Genomic DNA, 18,780 nt, shown 5'->3' with positions numbered 1-18,780 from the left:
GATATGAACCTAGGTTATGTACAAAGACACCTTCATGGATTTCACCACAATAAGCTTCTTATATAGTAGTAGTAGTAGTAGTAGTAGTAGTAAGTAAGTAAGTAAGTAAATAAATAAATACATATTTTTTTTATATATCCCGCCCTCCCCAGCCAAAGCCGGGCTCTGTGGAAAGTTATCAAGTCCCACAGGGCCCTAGTCTCTTGTGACAAAGCGTTCCTCCAGATCGGGGCCACAGCCAAAAAAGCCCTGGCTCTGGTTGAGGCCAGCCTAACCTCCCTGTGGCCTGGGACCGCCAAGATGTTTTTGTATGAAGACCACAAAGTCCTCTGTGGGACATACCAGGAGAGGCAGTCCCATAGGTGCAAGGGTCCTAGGCCGTATAGGGCTTTAAAGGTTAAAACCAGCATCTTAAACCTGATCCTGTACTCCACCGGGAGCCAGTGCAGCTGGTATAGCTCCAGGTGAATGTGATCCCATGGCAAGGACCCCGTAAGGAGTCTTGCCACAGCATTCTGCACCCGCTGGAGTTTCTGGGTCAGTCTCAAGGGCAGCCCCACGTAGAGCGAGTTACAATAATCAAGTCTGGAGGTGACCGTCACGTGGATCACAGTGGCTAGGTCAGGGCAAGAGAGGTAAGGAGCCAACTGCTTAGCTTGGCGGAGATGAAAAAATACCGCCTTTATTATAGCTGCAATCTGCACCTCCATGGAAAGGGAGGTGTCAAAGATTACACCCAAACTCTTAATGGATGGTGCTGGCACTAATTGCACCCCCGCAAGAGATGGGAGTTGCCCCCCAACCCCATATCATCCCAACCCAGCCAAAGGACCTCTGTCTTCAAAGGATTTAACTTCAACCGGCTCCCACGTAACCATCCAGCCACAGCTTCCAAAAATCCGGTCAGTGTGTCAGGACAGCCATTGTGATGGCCTGGGATTCCGAATCAGAGGCTGAACCAGAGGAATCCCAGCCTGCACAGGAGACCCTGCCTCCAGGGCCGGCTGAACTGGGGCAGGGCCTTGATTCTGAAGCGCCTGCACCTGTGCCAGATCCTCAGGAGCAAGCACCAGGTGATTCCACTCTGGCTCCAGAGGTGGTTGAGGACTCAGTGCCTGCAGGTGAGTCTCCCCCTGGGCCCAGTAACCCTTCAGCCTCTCCTGAACTGCAGAGGCTCAGGGCAGAGAGGCGAAGGGAACTGGTTTCTCCCAGGAGGAGTGCTCGCCTTAAGGCCAGGAGAGGCGGGTCTCCTGGGGGCCGGGACCGCCCCTGGCCTCAGAGAAGATAAAGGCCAGTCAGCCCGGTCCCAGGTTGCAGGAGCAACGTCGATGAAGAGCTGTTTCGGCCAGCATCCAGTCCTGTTCCTCCAGTGTTCCTGTCCCCGCCCGGCTTCCTGCTTCGGACCTCGCCCCGCTCCTTCGGAACTGTTTCCAGGCTATTGACCCAGGACCGGACTTTGACTACGCCAATGGTAACCTTCCCCCCGGGACCAGCACAGCCATCCATCAACAGATAGAGTTGGGTGTCATCAGCATACTGATGACAGCCCAAAGCAAAACTCCGGACAAGCTGGGCAAGGGGGCACATAAAGATGTTGAAAAGCATTGGGAAGAGTATTGCACCCTGCGGTACTCCACACAGCAAGGACTGGCTCGACTACAGGTCCCCCCCCCATGTGCCACCCTCTGTCCCCGACTAGAGAGAAACGAGCGCAGCCATTGAAGGACTGTGCCCTGGATCCCCATGTCAGCGAGGCAGTGGTCCAGGAGTTTGTGATCGAACATGTCAAAGGCTGCCGACAGCTCTAATAGAATCAGCAGCCCTGACCCACCTTGATCCAGCTGCCTGCGGAGATCATCTGTTAGGGCGACCAGAGCTGTCTCGGTCCCATGACCAGAGCGGAAGCCGGAAGGGAATGGATCCAGAGCCGATATTGAAAAGAGGCAATAGGGAAAGGGTTGACCATGGGTAGGCAAACTAAGCCCCAGGGGCCGGATCCGGCCCAATCACATTCTAAATCCGGCCAGCAGATGGTCCAGGAATCAGCATGTTTTTACAAGAGTAGAATTTGTGCTTTTATTAAAAATTCATCTCTAGGTTATTTGTGGGGCACAGGAATCAGTTCTTATTCCCCCCCCCAAAAAAAATATAGTCTGGCCCCCCATAAGGTCTGAGGGACAGTGGACCAGCCCCCTGCTGAAAAGGTTTGCTGACCCTTGGGGTTGACTTATCAAGAGCTATTAGAGTGGAGTCAATAAGACTGTAAAATTAAAACAAGGGAATGGTTAACAATGGAAGGTTATAGATTCCAGTGGTTATCTCATTCACAACTAGCAGAGAGATCAAAGTTGGATGAAAGGGCTAAGATTTACATTGTGCTATGGTATATAGATGATATAGATATAGAGATGATAGAGATAGAGATGATAGAGATAGAGATAGAGATAGATGATATAGATATAGACATAGATAGAGATAGAGATAGAGATAGATAGATAGATAGATGTATTGACGCTTTCTAACTCTGGTGAATTTACTTAGAATGTGCAAAGGTGTTGCAGTTATTTGTGGGAAGAATATGAAGGGACATTTTATCATGCCTGGTGGAATTGTAAAAAAAAACAACACCCTAAGAAATATTGGATGCAAATACATACATTGATACAGAAGATTTTAAAAGTTAACATTCAACTGAAACCGGAACTTTTCCTGCTAAGAAGAATGGATATACAATTAGAAAAGGACTATGGAACGTTATTTCAACACATGACCACAGCGGTGAGACTTTTATACGCACAAAGATGGAAAGATTCATCATACACAGCTCCACATCTCACTGCTGTATGAGTGCCTTCCAGAGCTGGGCAATGAACAAGAGTTCCTTGGTCGGAGATGATCCACTGCCACTCCTGCCCTAGTTAGTGCAGTAGCACCCATGACACATGGCAGCCGAAACTGGAGATAATACCATCTTCATACCTAACCTAAGTAATTTTTAATATCTGTAGAGAGATGGGAGATTAAATGGATTCTGGTGCATGATGGGTGTATCCTGGCACTGGGCATACTCTGCTAGCTTTTTGGAGCTAGGGTAAAGGTTACTGTCTATCCCAAATGTTTACATAAGTAGATATTTCTAAGTCACACAACAGTCTTTTAAGCCCTATGAAACCTTTGGACAGATGAGATTTCTGAACTATGAGCATGTTTTCTTTCACTGGACCTGATTCTGTGTGCAGCCGCTGCCTCGGATGTAGAAATTGAATAGCCTTCCCGCTGGAATCGTGGAAGGAAGCTTTCATCACATTGATACCAAAATCGGAAATTGAGAAGACACAACTCAAGAACTATCGTCCCATCTCCCTTTTAAATGTGGATTACAAAATATTTGCAGATATTTTGGCAAGCAGACTTAAAAGAGTTTTAAATGAAGTAATTCATAAAGACCAGGCAGGCTTTCTCCCAGGTAGACATATGTTTGCTAACACAAGGAACATCATTGACATTTTGGAACTTTTGCAAACAAACATAAATACAAAAGCAGTGTTAATTTTTATAGATGCGGAGAAGGCCTTTGATAATATCTCTTGGAAATTTATGAAGGGAAATTTAAAAGAAATGGGAGTGGGACGGGGTTTTGAGAATGGGATTGATGCAATATATTCAGAACAGAAGGCAAAACTGATAGTTAACAATGTGGTTACAGAAGAGTTTAAAATTGAAAAAGGTACACGACAAGGCTGCCCGATTTCCCCTCTGTTATTTATCTCGGTTCTGGAGGTGCTCTTGAATAGGATTAGAGGGGACCGGTTGGTGCAAGGGATTCAGGTTGGAGCGAAACAATATAAACTTAAAGCTTTTGCAGATGACCTAGTTTTGACTTTGCAGGAGCCAGAATCTAGTACAAAAAGAGTATTACAACTGATTCAAGACTTTGGTCGGGTGGCGGGATTTAAACTAAATAAACAGAAAACTAAGGTGTTGGGGAAAAACTTGACAGATACAGAGTCAGAACGGTTTCAGAGAGAAACAGAACTAACTGTGGTTAAAAAAGTAAAGTACCTAGGGGTAAATATAACAGCAAAAAATCTGAGTCTATTTAAGGATAACTATGAAAAATGTTGGTCTGAAATTAAGAGAGACTTGGACAGTTGGACAAAATTGAAGCTTTCTTTGTTAGGCCGAATTGCTGCTATTAAGATGAATGTATTGCCAAAGATTGTGGCCAAAAATTGTGGACAAGACGGAGTGTTTCCGGAAGTGGCAGAGAGACATCTCTAAATTCGTCTGGCAGGGCAAAAAGCCCAGAATTAAGTTTAAGATATTAACTGATGCGAAAGAAAGAGGGGGCTTTGCCCTGCCAGACCTAAAGTTGTACTACGAGGCCGCAGCTTTCTGTTGGCTAAAAGACTGGCTACTTCTCGAAGACACTGACGTATTGGATTTGGAAGGTTTTAACAACGCTTTTGGTTGGCATGCATACTTATGGTATGACAAAGTAAAGATCAACAAGGCCTTTAAGAACCATATTGTCAGGAAAGCAGTATTCAATGTCTGGACAAAATACAGAGACTTATTGGAAAATAAAACTCCAAGGTGGCTCTCGCCTCTGGAGGCTAAGGCCCGAAAAAGACCCAATATGGAGGCCAAATGGCCAAAGTATTGGGAAATACTAGAAAAAGATGGAGACAATTGGAAATTGCAGAGTTTGGAGAAAATGAAGGATAAAGTGCGAGACTGGTTACATTACCCTCAGATTAAAGAAGTCTTCAAAAATGACAAAAAGCTAGGGTTCCAGGTGGAGAAATCGAAGTTGGAAACAGAACTGTTAGAACCTAAAACTAAGGTACTTTCAAGAATGTATAACTTGCTGTTGAAATGGAACACACAAGACGAAATGGTTAAATCGGCCATGATAAAATGGGCACAGGATATTGGGCATAACATTATGTTTGAGGATTGGGAGAGGTTGTGGACCACTGGGCTGAACTTCACTGCATGTAATGCTCTGAAGGAAAATGTAATGAAAATGATATATAGATGGTACATGACCCCAGTTAAACTTGCCAAAATATACCATGTGTCTGATAATAAATGTTGGAAATGTAAAGAAAATGAAGGAACATTCTTTCACCTCTGGTGGACTTGCCCTAAAGTGAAGGCCTTCTGGGAAATGATATATAACGAGTTGAAAAAGGTATTTAAGTATACCTTCACTAAGAAACCAGAGGCCTTCCTCCTGGGTATTGTCAGCCAGAAGGTGTTAAAGAAGGACCGAACATTCTTTATGTATGCAACAACGGCAGCAAGGATACTCATTGCCAAGAATTGGAAAACTCAAGATCTACCCACACTGGAAGAGTGGCAGATGCAGCTGATAGACTATATGCAACTGGCGGAGATGACTGGCAGAATCTGAGACCTGGGAGAAGAAAGGATTGAAGAAGATTGGAAGAAATTTAAGATTTATTTACAAAAATATTGTAATTTGGTTGAATGTTAAGAAGGATGCTTGATCATAAATAATTGGCCACCACTAAATTAGATTGGAATTTGATGATAAGTGAGATCAAGGAAAATACAAACCTTTTGGAGAATCGTTAGACTATACTTAAATGAGTGGATATAAGATTGTAAACAAGATGATAATTTGCTTGAAAAAACTTTTCAACAATGTAAGTGGGAGCAGGAGACGTGAGGAAGTCTAAACAAGTTATGAAATTTTGTTATGATATAAGCAATGTTGTTTATTATCTATGTATTTATTTTACAAATTTTTTAAATAAATATTTATAAAAAAAAGAAATTGAATAGCCTTCCCCATCTCTTGATCTTTACGTGAGCAAAAGCTTCATCTGCAATGTTTACTTTTTTCCCTAGCATGAAGATAAAGGTTACCTCCAGACTGCAGCTGCTTTGTGGGAGGCATTCAACTGCATACCACAAATTCAGGTTTGTGCAGTCAAGGTAAATAAATTAAGGAGCTCTGACACAATGGAAAGTGTTTGTGGGTGTGCAAGGAGAAGCAAGAAAAGTGGATGTGGTTGCATTGCTCCACAGATCTGCTTAAGCATCGAGGTAAGGTAATAATGGGGTTCAGAGCTTCTGCAAGATGAAGAGGTCTCCTGGCTGTTAGCCATGTGAAATACAAGAAAGGGCTGTAGCTCAATTCCAATCTGCTTTGCATGTGCAACATCCCAGGTTCAATGCTTGTCATCTCCAGATAGCATAAAGATTCCTGCCTGAAACTCTGGTGAGTTGCTGCCAGTAGTGTAGACACTGAACGGGATGAACCAGTGGTCTGACTCTGAATATTCTACATGTTCTTATGAAAATGAGAAGAACAAGGGCTCACTCCATCTGCTCTGCTGCGACAGGCCAGCTTCTTCAGGCCTCCTCTCCCCCCAATTATCACCTGGGAAGCAGCCATTCCACCAGGCTGCCTCAGTGGGAGAGAGAGGAAGCAGGGTTCATTGCACTCGCTGTACATCCTGCCCATGGGCATAGCCAGGATTTATTGGGGGGGGGGCGGCAGGCTTTATGTTAGGGAAGCAGAAGAGAGTTATCTGTGATGCAATTGGTCAGCTGGTTGTGTTTTTATTTATTTACTTTATTTGGGGGGCAACTGCCCTTCTGTCCCCCTGCCTACGCCTATGCTTCTGCCTCTGGTCACAGTGGGCAGCCAGATGGCTGTGGGAAACCTGCAAGCAGGACCCAAAAGCACATGCTGCTCCAGACGATATTCAAAAGCATGCTGCCTCCAGCCATGATGGCTGAACATAGCCTCCATCATGGCTAGTAGCCACAGATAGCCTTGAATTTGTCTAAGGTAAAGGTAAACGGACCCCTGACCATTAGGACCAGTTGTGGCCGACTCTGGGGTTGCGGTGCTCATCTTGCTTTATTGGTCAAGGGAGCCGGCGTACAGCTTCCGGGTCATGTGGCCAGCATGACTAAGCCGCTTCTGGCGAACCAGAGCAGAGTACAGAAACGCTGTTTACCTTCCCGCTGGAGTGGTACCTATTTATCTACTTGCACTTTGATGTGCTTTCGAACTGCTAGGTTGGCAGGAGCAGGGACCAAGCTACGGGAGCTCACCCCGTCGCGGGGATTCGAACCGCCGACCTTCTGATTGGCAAGCCCTAGGCTCTGTGGTTTAACCCACAGTCCTCCTTTAAAGCCATCCAGGTTGGTGGTCAGCCATGGCTCCTGTTGGAGCCAATTCCACAGTTTAAATTGCGCGCTGTGTGAAATCCTTTCTTTTGCCAGTCCAAAATTCACGAGTTCTCGTGTTATATGAGAGGGGAGGAAAAACTTTTCTCTATATCGGGCCTCGCACGAGTCTATACCTCACGTGGCCTTTTCGCTAAGCTAACAAGCCCCAAGGCAGCCACCTTTCTTCAGAGGGCACTCCGCCCTGTGTGAATGGAAAATGAACCCATCCCGCCGGTTTCTGCTTTGCCGTGACCTCCTTCTTCCCTCTCGCGCTCCTGCCCCTCCCGGGCTCCGCCTCCTCTTGCCTTGAGGTTTCTGCTCTGAGCAAAACGCTTCCCGGATCAGAGCGACGCCGTCCGCGCTCGGCGATGATGGTCCTTTGGGCAATGGCTCCGGAGGGTGCGCGGCTCTTCTCGTGGGCGCTCGCCCTGTTCGCCCTGCTCGCCACGCTGCTGGCCGTCTTGCTCGCCCGCTTGCTGCTCGACCAGTACTGGAAATACATGGAGCTGAAGTCCATCCCGGGATTCAGTCCCTGGTACCCGCTGCTGGGCAACGCGCTGCTCTTTGAACGCGATGGGGAAGGTAAAAGGCTAGTGCCAGGTGGCGAGGCGCCCTCTCCCTCCTGCTGCCAAAGGCAGGCGCGCAGAGCGCGCGCGCAGTTTTTCCAGGCGGGTGGCGACAGAGAGAGGGGGGGGGGCAACCAGTTCCCTTCTCTTGAGATTTGGCAGGCATCACCTGCCCAACGCGACGCTTCTGGGACAGGCACAAATAGGATGTGAAGCAGCCGCCCTCCGCCTCCCAAACGGATCTCCTCGCTTGCGGTGGTTGTTTTGGAACCTTGCTTTTCGTTTTATCGCCTCATTTCAGCACTGTACAATACAAACATTATTTATTTGTTTAGCGAGAGGCGTTGCAGAAGATGAGTACAATACTTTTTTTAAAAAAAATATTCACAGTTAAAATGGTGATCAGAAACAGATATTTTGTCAGATAAGAGTTTGCTCCCCTGAAGAATTTAACTTATCACCCCGACAAACTAAAACTACCTCTCTAAAGACAAAACTGGCCACTTTTTCAGAGGTGTAGCGGGACCTGTGCCCCCAATAAAAGGTTAATCTAATAATCAATCTCTCACTACCCATCAGTCATGTGGAGCCCCTTTGTATGGAATCACCCATTAAAGGGGCTAATGTATATGGTCAGACTGCGTTCTAACAAATCTAAATATACTCTTAGATGGGAATGATTGAGCATGCTACATAAATTAAAACTTTACTTGAAAGTGGGAGGCTGAAACCAGCTTCTTGCCTGAATTTTGGAAGAGGGGTCTATTGTGGAGTGGCTTTTGATCTTAGTTTAGACTATGCGATAAATTTATTAGAAGAAGTAGCCTAGAGGTGGGATCACTGGATTTATCCTGTTCAAACCAGATGCATGTCTTCTCAGCCTTCTTTCGGCAGATGATGAATTACTTTGAAGACTTCCGGAATGTCCCACTGCTACAGCTTTGGGTAGGACCACTGCCCTATGTCATCTTATATCATCCGGACACTATAGAGGTGAGTCTCTCATGCTTAGTTTTCTCTGCAGGGCTGGAGAACTCACCACCACCAAAGGCCCCGTTCTCTTGGGTTTAGAATGCCTAGTGGGTGGTGCTGTAGCAGGTGGTGAACAGCGGTAAAGTGTAAGTCAAAAATGTAAGAGGAGCAGAGCCAACTCAAAATATGGGTTGTAGTTTTGAATCAATGTGTGGCGATCAAGAGGTGGGGTCACAGTGGGAGTCATTCCCCTTCCTGCTATTTTGTGTGTGTGGTGCACAGTGCTTTGGTCAATACAATTTCCCATGGTCAGATTGCAGAGCTTCAGGGCGCTCTAGAGGTTCTTACCATTCTGATGTCAGGATCTGGCATACCTTAGGGCATAATCAAACTCGGGGAAACTAAACAGAAAGCAAATGAGCTGCTACCTACCTTGCAAACAGCTTAGGGGGATTTGTGGTCAAGTCTGCTAAAACACTAGCCATCACTTTGAACTCAAATATATTTTAAATTTTCTCTCTCCTTGGCAGGTTGTTTTGAGTAGCTCTAAGCATATTACTAAATCCCGTCCTTACAAGTTTCTGCATCCTTGGCTAGGCAAAGGACTTCTAACGAGGTAAAGGAAAAAGCACCCCTGGAATGTGGTTGGGCAGTGTACCCTTTTGGAACACAGCATAGGTGGCATGTCCAGTACTGGATGAACAATGAATCTTGTTCACAAGTTTCACCATACATGTATAATGAATGAGTGAAGGAGGAAGTGGAGATGAAGTCATAGGTAAAGGTAAAGGGACCCCTGACGATTAGGTCTAGTCGTGGCTGACTCTGGGGTTGCGGCGCTCATCTCGCTTTATTGGCCAAGGGAGCCGGCATACAGCTTCCAGGTCATGTGGCCAGCATGACTAAGCCGCTTCTGGTGAACCAGAGCAGCGCACAGAAACACGGTTTACCTTCCCGCTGGAGCGGTACCTATTTATCTACTTGCACTTTGATGTGCTTTTGAACTGCTAGGTTGGCAGGAGCAGGGACCGAGCAATGGCAGCTCACCCCGTCATGGGGATTCGAACCACCGACCTTCTGATTGGCAAATCCTAGGCTCTGTGGTTTAACCTACAGCGCCACCCGCGTCCCAAGTCAGGCACACCTGAAATCCATCCCACTGCCCACTCTCTACCTGCATGTGTGCTATTGAAAAGAACCATTCCTTGTGTACAAAGGTGTCTATTGTAGATGGGCGGCCCCTTTCAGATACTCAGCCGTGTGTGTGGACTTTGGGTGCAGTCCTGCTCTATTTCTCTCCTGTTCAGTACCTCTGCAACCTCATAAAATGGCCACCTGGGGGCAAGTGGGGGTGGGGGTAGGATGGAGTGTCTGGAAAGCTGAACAGGAACACTGCACACTGCAATGTTTTGTTCCAGGTCCTGCCTGAAGGCATTGCATTTTTTGCTTTGAGATTTGTTTGTGTAGAGAAAGATAATGTTTAAGTTTTTCTTCCACAGCACTGGGGGCAAATGGCGGTCCCGAAGGAAAATGTTAACACCCACCTTCCATTTCACCATTTTAGAAGATTTCCTCGAGGTGATGAATGAACAAGCCAATATCCTTGTTCAGAAACTTGAAAAGCATGTGGACAAGGAGCCGTTTAATTGCTTTTTCTACATCACATTGTGTGCCCTTGATGTAATCTGTGGTAAGTGCTGCGGTTGCTGTCAAAGTGTTGCACTAAATGAGGTTTAAACATCCCTCTCAATTTCTGGAAGAATTTACTTTTTCATGAGGCCTGAAGAGAAGAGTTGTTTGTCATCTATATTGAGCACATTCCATTTTTTATTTTTTTAAAAATCATAAATTGATAGAATTGGAGAGTTGGAAGATACCCCAACTGTCATCTAGTCCAATCCCCTACAATGCAGGAATCACAGCTAAAGAATCATTGACAGATGGCCACCCAACCTTCACAACCTTCACAACCTTTCATGGATTGCAGGAGCAGGATTCTTTAACTGATTTTTATTTCCTTTGTTCCTAGAAACAACTATGGGCAAGAGCATAGGAGCACAACACAATAAAGATTCGGAGTATGTCAGAGCTGTCTACAGGTAGGTGCCAATGTGATTATTCTAGCAGCAGGGACGGGGAACCTGTAGTCTGCCAAAGGTCAGAGATGCTGGTGGCCGGAGTCAAACAGCATCAGGAGAGCCACAGGTTCCCTATCTCTCCAGCAGAGCCTTGATCCGCAAATACTTTTACAGGGGGCTAGATGGAGAAAAAGACTCTTTCCCTTCCACAATGCAGATAGCCTTTAGCTTGAACTTGACTGTCTGCAAGATAAATTTGCAAAGGCCTGCTTTGCATGATCTTCATCCCCACCCACCTTTTGGGAAGCAGATTGCACAATCGGACCTCTATATGGGCTTATGTAGATGCCCTGCTCAGTGGAGGAGCTGAGCACTGCCCCAGCTCTGTGTCATGAACTGGAACTCAGATTATCTGTTTCACGTGTCATCCATATTTCTCTGCCTTTCTACAAGGCACTCAACTTTGCTCAGCCTAGTAGCAAGAAATCTGGGCTCTTTACTGTACTTCTCATCGCTTTCCTGGAGATATACCCAGCCTTGTTGCTTGTTACCCTAGGATGAGTGTTCTGATTCAAGAAAGACAGAAGTCTCCTTGGCTCTGGCCTGACTTTCTGTATCATATGTCCAGAGATGGAAGAGAACATTACAGGAACCTGAAGATACTCCACAGCTTTACTGATAATGTAAGCTGCTGAGTTTTCTCTTTTTGCATTATATTTCATAGACACAGGTACTAAAGTGTGTTCTGCTAAGACTGACAATGATGCCCCCTGCCCTGAGCCCTGAGCCCTGTTCAGGGCTTGTTAGCCTGGGCATGTGTGGGCAAAAGTTTGCAAACGGACAGGTTGGGCCAGCCCCCAACATTGCTGACAGTACCCCCTCCATTCCCAATCTTCGTTCATTTAGAGCAAAGATCTAATGAAGGCTTGCAGGTGTATTTTCCTAAACTCACTTTCAAGACTCCTGGAATTTGGAATCCCACATTCAGGCTACCTAATGGATCTCATGGTTGAGTCAGGATTCAAACTCAAACCTGAGTCCAACACTAACTACAATGCCTCACTGTCACCATTTTGTTATTGCTGGTACATCAAGTGTGTCTTCATAGCCAGGGACATAGCTAAGTCCAACAGAGATAGCTGATTGTTTTATTTGGCACTGCAGGGACTGTACACATTGGATTATGCAACCTGAGAAATGAACGGCTTTTTTTGTTTTTATTATCTAAGGTTATTGCAGAAAAAGCTCAAGAACTAAAAAACCAGGAGAAGCATAGAAGCGATGCTGTCAGCAATGTTGATCAAAGGAAGCGCAAAGTCAGGAGAGCTTTTCTCGATATGCTTCTGAATGCCATGGATGACGATGGGAAGAAGTTGAGCTACCTGGACATTCGAGAGGAAGTGGATACATTCATGTTTGAGGTAGACAAGAGTGCTGGAGGAGAGTGGTGGTTAAGGATGCAATCCCAATGAACTGAATTTCCAAGTAGACATGTTAGAAGGATTGCATTGTAAGAGTAAGGAAGGTCTACAATGGGTGCCCCCAAAGGCAAGACGACCTGCCTGCTGCCTAGAGGGAGGCACTTCCAAAAAGAGTAAGTAATGGGAAGCAGTGGTAGGTTACAAAATAAATTAAAGTCGTATCCTGGAAGCGAAGCTAGGGGAAATCTGTCTCATAGCTAGATAGGTGTACTAACCATTCTACTAAGATAAGACCTTTTCAGATATGGGAGTGAGTCAGGAGTGTCAGTTTGCATTTGGCACAGGGGAAGTGACCCAGCACCTAGTCTTGCCAATGCACTTAAAATTTTGAAGTATTCATTCTTGTGTATGAGGCTGGTGCCTTTGAATTTTGGAATTCTGCTATGAAAAACAGTTGCAGGTGCCAGAGGATTGGAACTATTTTTTTTTCAGGCCCTTGAATGGGTCATCAATATAATGGCTCAGAATTTGTTGTTGTTGAGAAAACATTGTTGTTGTTGTTGTTTAGTTGTTTAGCCTTGTCCGACTCTTTGTGACCCCATGGATCAGAGCACGCCAGGCACTCCTTTCACTGCCTCCCGCAGTTTGGTCAAACTCATGCTGGTAGCTTCAATAACACTATCCAACCATTTACAGATAGGTAGCCGTGTTGGTCTGCCATAGTCAAAACAAATATCTTCAGATATCTGAAGAAGTGTGCATGCACACGAAAGCTCATACCTAGAACTAACTTAGTTGGTCTTTAAGGTGCTACTAGAAGGAATTTTTTGTTTTGACTATCCAACCATCTCGTCCTCTGCCGTCCCCTTCTCCTTATGCCCTCAATCTTTCCCAACATCAGGGTCTTTTCCAGGGAGTCTTCTCTTCTCATGAGGTGGCCAAAGTATTGGAACCTCAGCTTCACGATCTGTCCTTCCAGTGAGCACTCAGGGCTGATTTCCTTGAGAATGGATAGGTTTGATCTTGCAGTCCATGGGACTCTCAAGAGTCTCCTCCAAACCATAATTCAAAAGCATCAATTCTTCAGCGATCAGCCTTCTTTTTGGTCCAGCTCTCACTTCCATACATTACTACTGGGAAAACCATAGCTTTAACTATACAGACCTTTGTTGGCAAGGTGATGTCTCTGCTTTTTAGGAAGCTATCTAGGCTTGTCATTGCTTTTCTCCCAAGAAGCAGCAATCTTTTAATTTCGTGACTGCTGTCACCATCTGCAGTGATCATGGAGCCCAAGAAAGTAAAATCTCTCACTGCCTCCATTTCTTCCCCTTCTATTTGCCAGAAGGCGATGGGCCCAGTGGCCATGATCTTCGTTTTTTTGATGTTGAGCTTCAGACCATATTTTGCACTCTCCTCTTCCACCCTCATTAAAAGGTTCTTTAATTCCTCCTCACTTTCTGCCATCATGTTTGTGTCATCTGCATATCTGAGGTTGTTGATATTTCTTCCAGCAATCTTAATTCCATCTTGGGATTCATCCAGCCCAGCCTTTCGCATGATGAATTCTGCATATAAGTTAAATAAGCAGGGAGACAATATACAGCCTTGTCATACTCCTTTCCCAATTTTGAACCAATCAGTTGTTCCATATCCAGTTCTAACTATAGCTTCTTGTCTCACATAGAAAAAATTATGTCTCTTTAATTCTTTCTTCCAAGGGTCATGATACCACTGCTGCTGCAATGAACTGGTGTATTTACTTGCTTGCTCGTTATCCAGAAGCCCAAAGAAAAGTTCACCGTGAACTGGATAATGTTTTTGGTGAGTTTTCCTTTCCCGTGGGTATAAAATTTGGACAAAGGTGGGATGCAGGTTTATTTCTAGGTAAGTGCTCATAAATATCACATAGCTTTTCTAACACCGAGTTGGGGAACCTCAGGTCCACAAATACAGATCCCAGTTTGGATCTTTGCAGCTCCAATGTGGTCACACCGTGTGCTAGCAGAAAGGAAGACATGCTGACTTACACCCTAAGCCTAAAGCACAGAAATGAATTAGTGGGCCCAAACTGTTTCCAGCTCCATCAACATATAAAATAGTTGTTAGACCATCAAGGTTAAGGATGCATATTTTGTTAGTTATAAATAAGTTGTGTTTCTCTAACCGCCTCTTGTTATCTTATCAGGGGACTCGGATCGTAACATCACAATGGACGATTTGAAGCAACTACGGTATCTGGATTGTGCTATTAAAGAAGCTCTTCGCCTTTTCCCTTCTGTTCCATTTTTTGCCCGCACACTGCTTGAGGAATGTTATATTAGTAAGTAGCCCAAGTGGCTTGATCTGCTGTGGCTGTAAGCTCAGTGTTGGGTGGCTCTACAAGAAGAAACTTTCGTGACTATCTGTTCTTTGGCAGGAGGATTTCGGATACCAAAAGGGGTTGAGGCCATCATTGTGCCCTATGTACTGCATAGAGACCCTGATGTCTTCCCAGAGCCTGAGGAATTCAGACCTGAGCGATTTTCCCCTGAGAACGCAACTGGGAGGCACCCATATGCATATGTGCCTTTCTCTGCTGGGCCTAGGAACTGTATTGGTACGTACAAGAATAAATAAAGAATAAAAAGAGAGCAAAAAAAGGATTAAAAAGAGTAAAAAACATCAACTCTCGGCACCCTTAATGAACCACAGTTTGCAGGATTCTTTGGGGAAGCCATGACTGTTAGCAATATTATAGTGTTTTAAATGTATAGTGCAGATGTACCTAGAACTAAAGGTTATTTGTACACCATTTATCCATCCCTTCCAGTTTTTCACTCAATCCTACCAGTGGCTGTAAGTCCACCACTATCTGTATAACTATAAAAGTGTTTAAGAATTTAAAAATGAACCTGAGAACCTGACCTCTGTGTCACATGGCTCATACTGAATAATAATAAATATGTATTATCGCTCTGGTTAATTGTATCTTGTCATTGCTTTCCAACCCCTCTGCAGGCCAGCGCTTTGCACAGATGGAAGAAAAGGCCATTTTAGCCACCATTCTACGGCGCTTTCGTGTTGAAAGTACGCAGCAACGCGATCAACTCGGCACTGTAGGAGAACTGATTCTTCGTCCAAATAAAGGCATCTGGATTCAGTTGAAAAACAGATCGTCTTCTGGCTCTTAAAACAAGAAACTTCAGGGAAATTCCTTACCACACCACATTAGGACTTTTTTTTATTGGGTAAAAACTGTTGGTTTTCAGTGCAGGACATTTCAGACTGCCCAATGCTACTAGGACTTCTTTCTTAACCAAACCTGTGTTTTTGCTTTTTAAAAGCCAGCAGCTGCAATCCAAAATCTGATGCTTGTTCAATTGATGGGATATTGCAAATGGATATGGGATTTGTAGGCTTCAATCTAGGTTGCCACTATATGACTTTTCTTAATCCTAAGAAAAAAAAGCAGTGTGTTTTAATTTTTAAAACTCCTGTATTTTGAAATGTATGCACATAAGAAATATTGATAATATATATAATATATTTTAATGATGCATAAATATAATAAAAGACCTTGGAAGTAGAGATTAGACATGAGCACCACAGCAATCTCAGGGCCGCCTGTCGTGGACCCAGGGCAAATTAGCACCACCTAGTGCATGAAGACAGGAACTATAGTTGCTTCACAGGAACATTTAACAAGTCACCCGCATCACAGAGCTCTCATTGCGCTTTTCTGTGTGAAGGGCTGCATTTGCCATTTTACTTCTGACTTTTATAGGCATCATATGCAAATTCCTATGTGTCATCACAGGCCGCTGATAATGATTTGATGGACTTGATCACTGTGTTTGCTTGATCTGGTTTGGCAAACCAGAGAAATAATCGTGAATAATACCACATTGCAATTTGGGGGAGAAATTTGGAATGGATCTAAATAGAGTGCTTCCTATTTGGGGGCAGAATACAATCCCAGCAAATTCAGGTGGTACAATTATCGCTGTTTTGGAGCTATTGCAAAAGAAACCCCCCCAAAGATCAGCCTTTTTGCAATAAGAAAATGACAGGAAAATGCACTAGGAAGTCTGGGTTAACACTTGCTTGCTTGTTGTTGTTTAGCCGTTTAGTCATGTCCGACTCTTCGTGACCCCATGGACCAGAGCATGCCAGACACTCCTGTCTTCCACTGTCACTTGCTTGATACAATTGTTGTATCTCCCCACAACAAATCAGGATGCATTCTCATTTTGTCTCTGAATCTCTTTGTGGACAAATTCAAGATGAATTCTCACTATCTCATCTAATCTCTCTGCAAACAAATCAGGATGCATGCTCACTAAAGAGGTCCTCTGTCTAATCTCTCTGCAAACAAATCAGGATGAATGCTCACTAAAGAGGTCCTCTGTCATCCAACAATATGTCTACGGGGATTTGAGAAGCCACCTTTTGTCTGCTCTGTGCTTGTTTGCTTTGGATAAAGGAGTGGCAGTATTGCAATCAAGAGAAAGTTCTGCAGATTATATTTTTTTAATCCTCTCACTTTAACGGAGGTAAGTCAATATTTTTGGTTTAATTTTAAATGTTGAGAAAGTGAGGTAGAGATTGCAAATCATCCATTAAATGGATTCTAAAACATGGTGTGTATATCCAAGAGTTCCCAGCACTGAGCACACTCTGCTTGCTTCTTGGAGCTAGGGTGAATATTACAACTTGTCCCAACTGTTCATGTAAGTAGACATTCCTAAATTATGCATTCCTATGAAACCTTTGGACAGATAAGTTTTCCTAAATAAGATCACAATAGCATGGCTGTGTTTTCTTTCACTGGGCCTGATTCTGTGCATAGCAGTAGCCCGGAACGTGGAAATCTAATAGATGAAGCTTTCCCTATCTCTTGATCTTTATGTGAGCGAAAGCGTCACTTGCAGTGATTTATTTTTCTGGTATGAAGATAAAGGCTACCTCCAGACTGTTGCTATTTTATGGGAAGGATTCAAGTGTGTACCAGAAATTCAGGTTTGTGCAGTTATGTGAATTAAGGAGCTCTTGTCGCAGTGGACTAAAATATCTGTGTGCATGTGGGCGTGGGCGTGCAAGGAGAAGCAATACAAGTGGATGTGGTTGCGCTGTATCGCAAATCTTCTGCCTGAGCACCAATGTAGGGTAATGAAGGGATTCAAGGGCTTCTGCAAGATGAAGAGGTCACCTGGCTATCAGCCATGTGAATAATGAGGAAGAGCTGTACCTTAGTGGGAGAGCATCCGCGTTGCATGCATGACATCCCAGGTTCAATGTCCATCATCCCCAGATATGCCTGGGAAATATTCCTGCCTGAAACTCTGGTGAATTGCTGGCAGTCAGTGTAGACAATATTGACCTAGATGGAACAGTACCCTGACTTGGTGCAAGGTAGGTTTTTTTGACATGTTGTGATGAAAACATGAAGATAAAGCAAGAATTCTTTCTGAAACTCAAGTCCATTCATAGAATCGTAGAGCTGAAAGGGACTCCAAGGGTCATCAAGTGCAACTCCCTGCAATGGAGGAATCTCAGCTAAAGCATTCATCAAGAGAAATCTGTAGGGAAGTGGATGAGCAGATGTATACTTTTCACTGTTTTATTCATACATTTCAGAACCTTTGGACATGGTGCACATTAAGTGAGGCTGCCTGTGGATTTCTTTGTTCCTTGGCTGTCCCAGGCCACAGTGCAGAGTTAAAAGCTACTATGGAAACCATGCAGGTCAAGACTTGTCCAGTTCTATACAGTGGTACCTCAGGTTAAGTACTTAATTCGTTCTGGAGGTCTGTACTCAACCTGAAACTGTTCTTAACCTGAAGCACCACTTTAGCTAATGGGGCCTCCTGCTGCTGCCATGCCGCCAGAGCACCATTTCTATTCTCATCCTGAAGCAAAGTTCTTAACCTGAAGCACTATTTCTGGGTTAGCGGAGTCTGTAACCTGAAGCGTATGTAACCTGAAGCGTATGTAACCTGAAGCATATGTAACCCGAGGTACCACTGTATTTTGTTAAATGTTGAGGCACTGCGAAATGTAGTATAGTAGTAAGCTAAAGACCAACAGATGACACTCATATGGCAAGGCATTACCTTATTGTATCATATATTCTTCATTCACAAGCGGCCACAATACCGGGTAATTCCCAGAATAAAGAAATGCCAATTTATTTAATCCACCCACCGATTCCTCCAAAATCCTTTCCGGCTTTATTATCTTATATTAGAGTGTCTGCCTCCCTAGTTCAGGGACCTGATACAGCCCCCACTCCCAATTTTTCTGCTTTTGGTGGCAGCAGTAAAGGACAATACAGTGGACGGTCGGCTGGCAATCCATGCGGGATGAACATTCGCAACCCGCGTCTGTGTGTCTGCGCACGGGTGGGTTGTGATTCAGAGCTTCTGCGCATGTGCAAAGTGCGATTTAGCCCTTCTGTGCATGCGAGACTGCCGAAACCTGGGAGTAACCCATTCTGGTACTTCCGGGTTTCGGAGGTCCGTAACCTGAAAAAATGCAACCTGAAGCATC

At 44.6% G+C, this 18,780-nt stretch overlaps 1 protein-coding gene across 1 annotated transcript; it reads left to right on the top strand.

Annotated features, from left to right (window-relative positions):
- Nucleotides 1–7,562: 7,562 nt before the first annotated feature.
- On the top strand, nucleotides 7,563–15,819 carry LOC310852350 (cytochrome P450 4V2-like). Its single transcript, XM_083755779.1, has 11 exons — nucleotides 7,563–7,797; nucleotides 8,662–8,774; nucleotides 9,284–9,369; nucleotides 10,253–10,443; nucleotides 10,783–10,852; nucleotides 11,388–11,514; nucleotides 12,061–12,252; nucleotides 13,971–14,073; nucleotides 14,438–14,572; nucleotides 14,669–14,848; nucleotides 15,250–15,819. Exons 1-11 carry the CDS (start codon nucleotides 7,584–7,586, stop codon nucleotides 15,420–15,422), a joined length of 1,584 nt encoding a protein of 527 aa, XP_083611905.1. The 5' UTR covers nucleotides 7,563–7,583; the 3' UTR covers nucleotides 15,423–15,819.
- Nucleotides 15,820–18,780: the final 2,961 nt, after the last annotated feature.

Source organism: Podarcis gaigeae (genome assembly GCF_964106915.1).
Source record: "Podarcis gaigeae genome assembly, chromosome: 9".
Classification (NCBI taxonomy): Eukaryota; Metazoa; Chordata; class Lepidosauria; order Squamata; family Lacertidae; genus Podarcis; species Podarcis gaigeae.
This window is presented reverse-complemented; position numbering and strand designations above follow the sequence as displayed.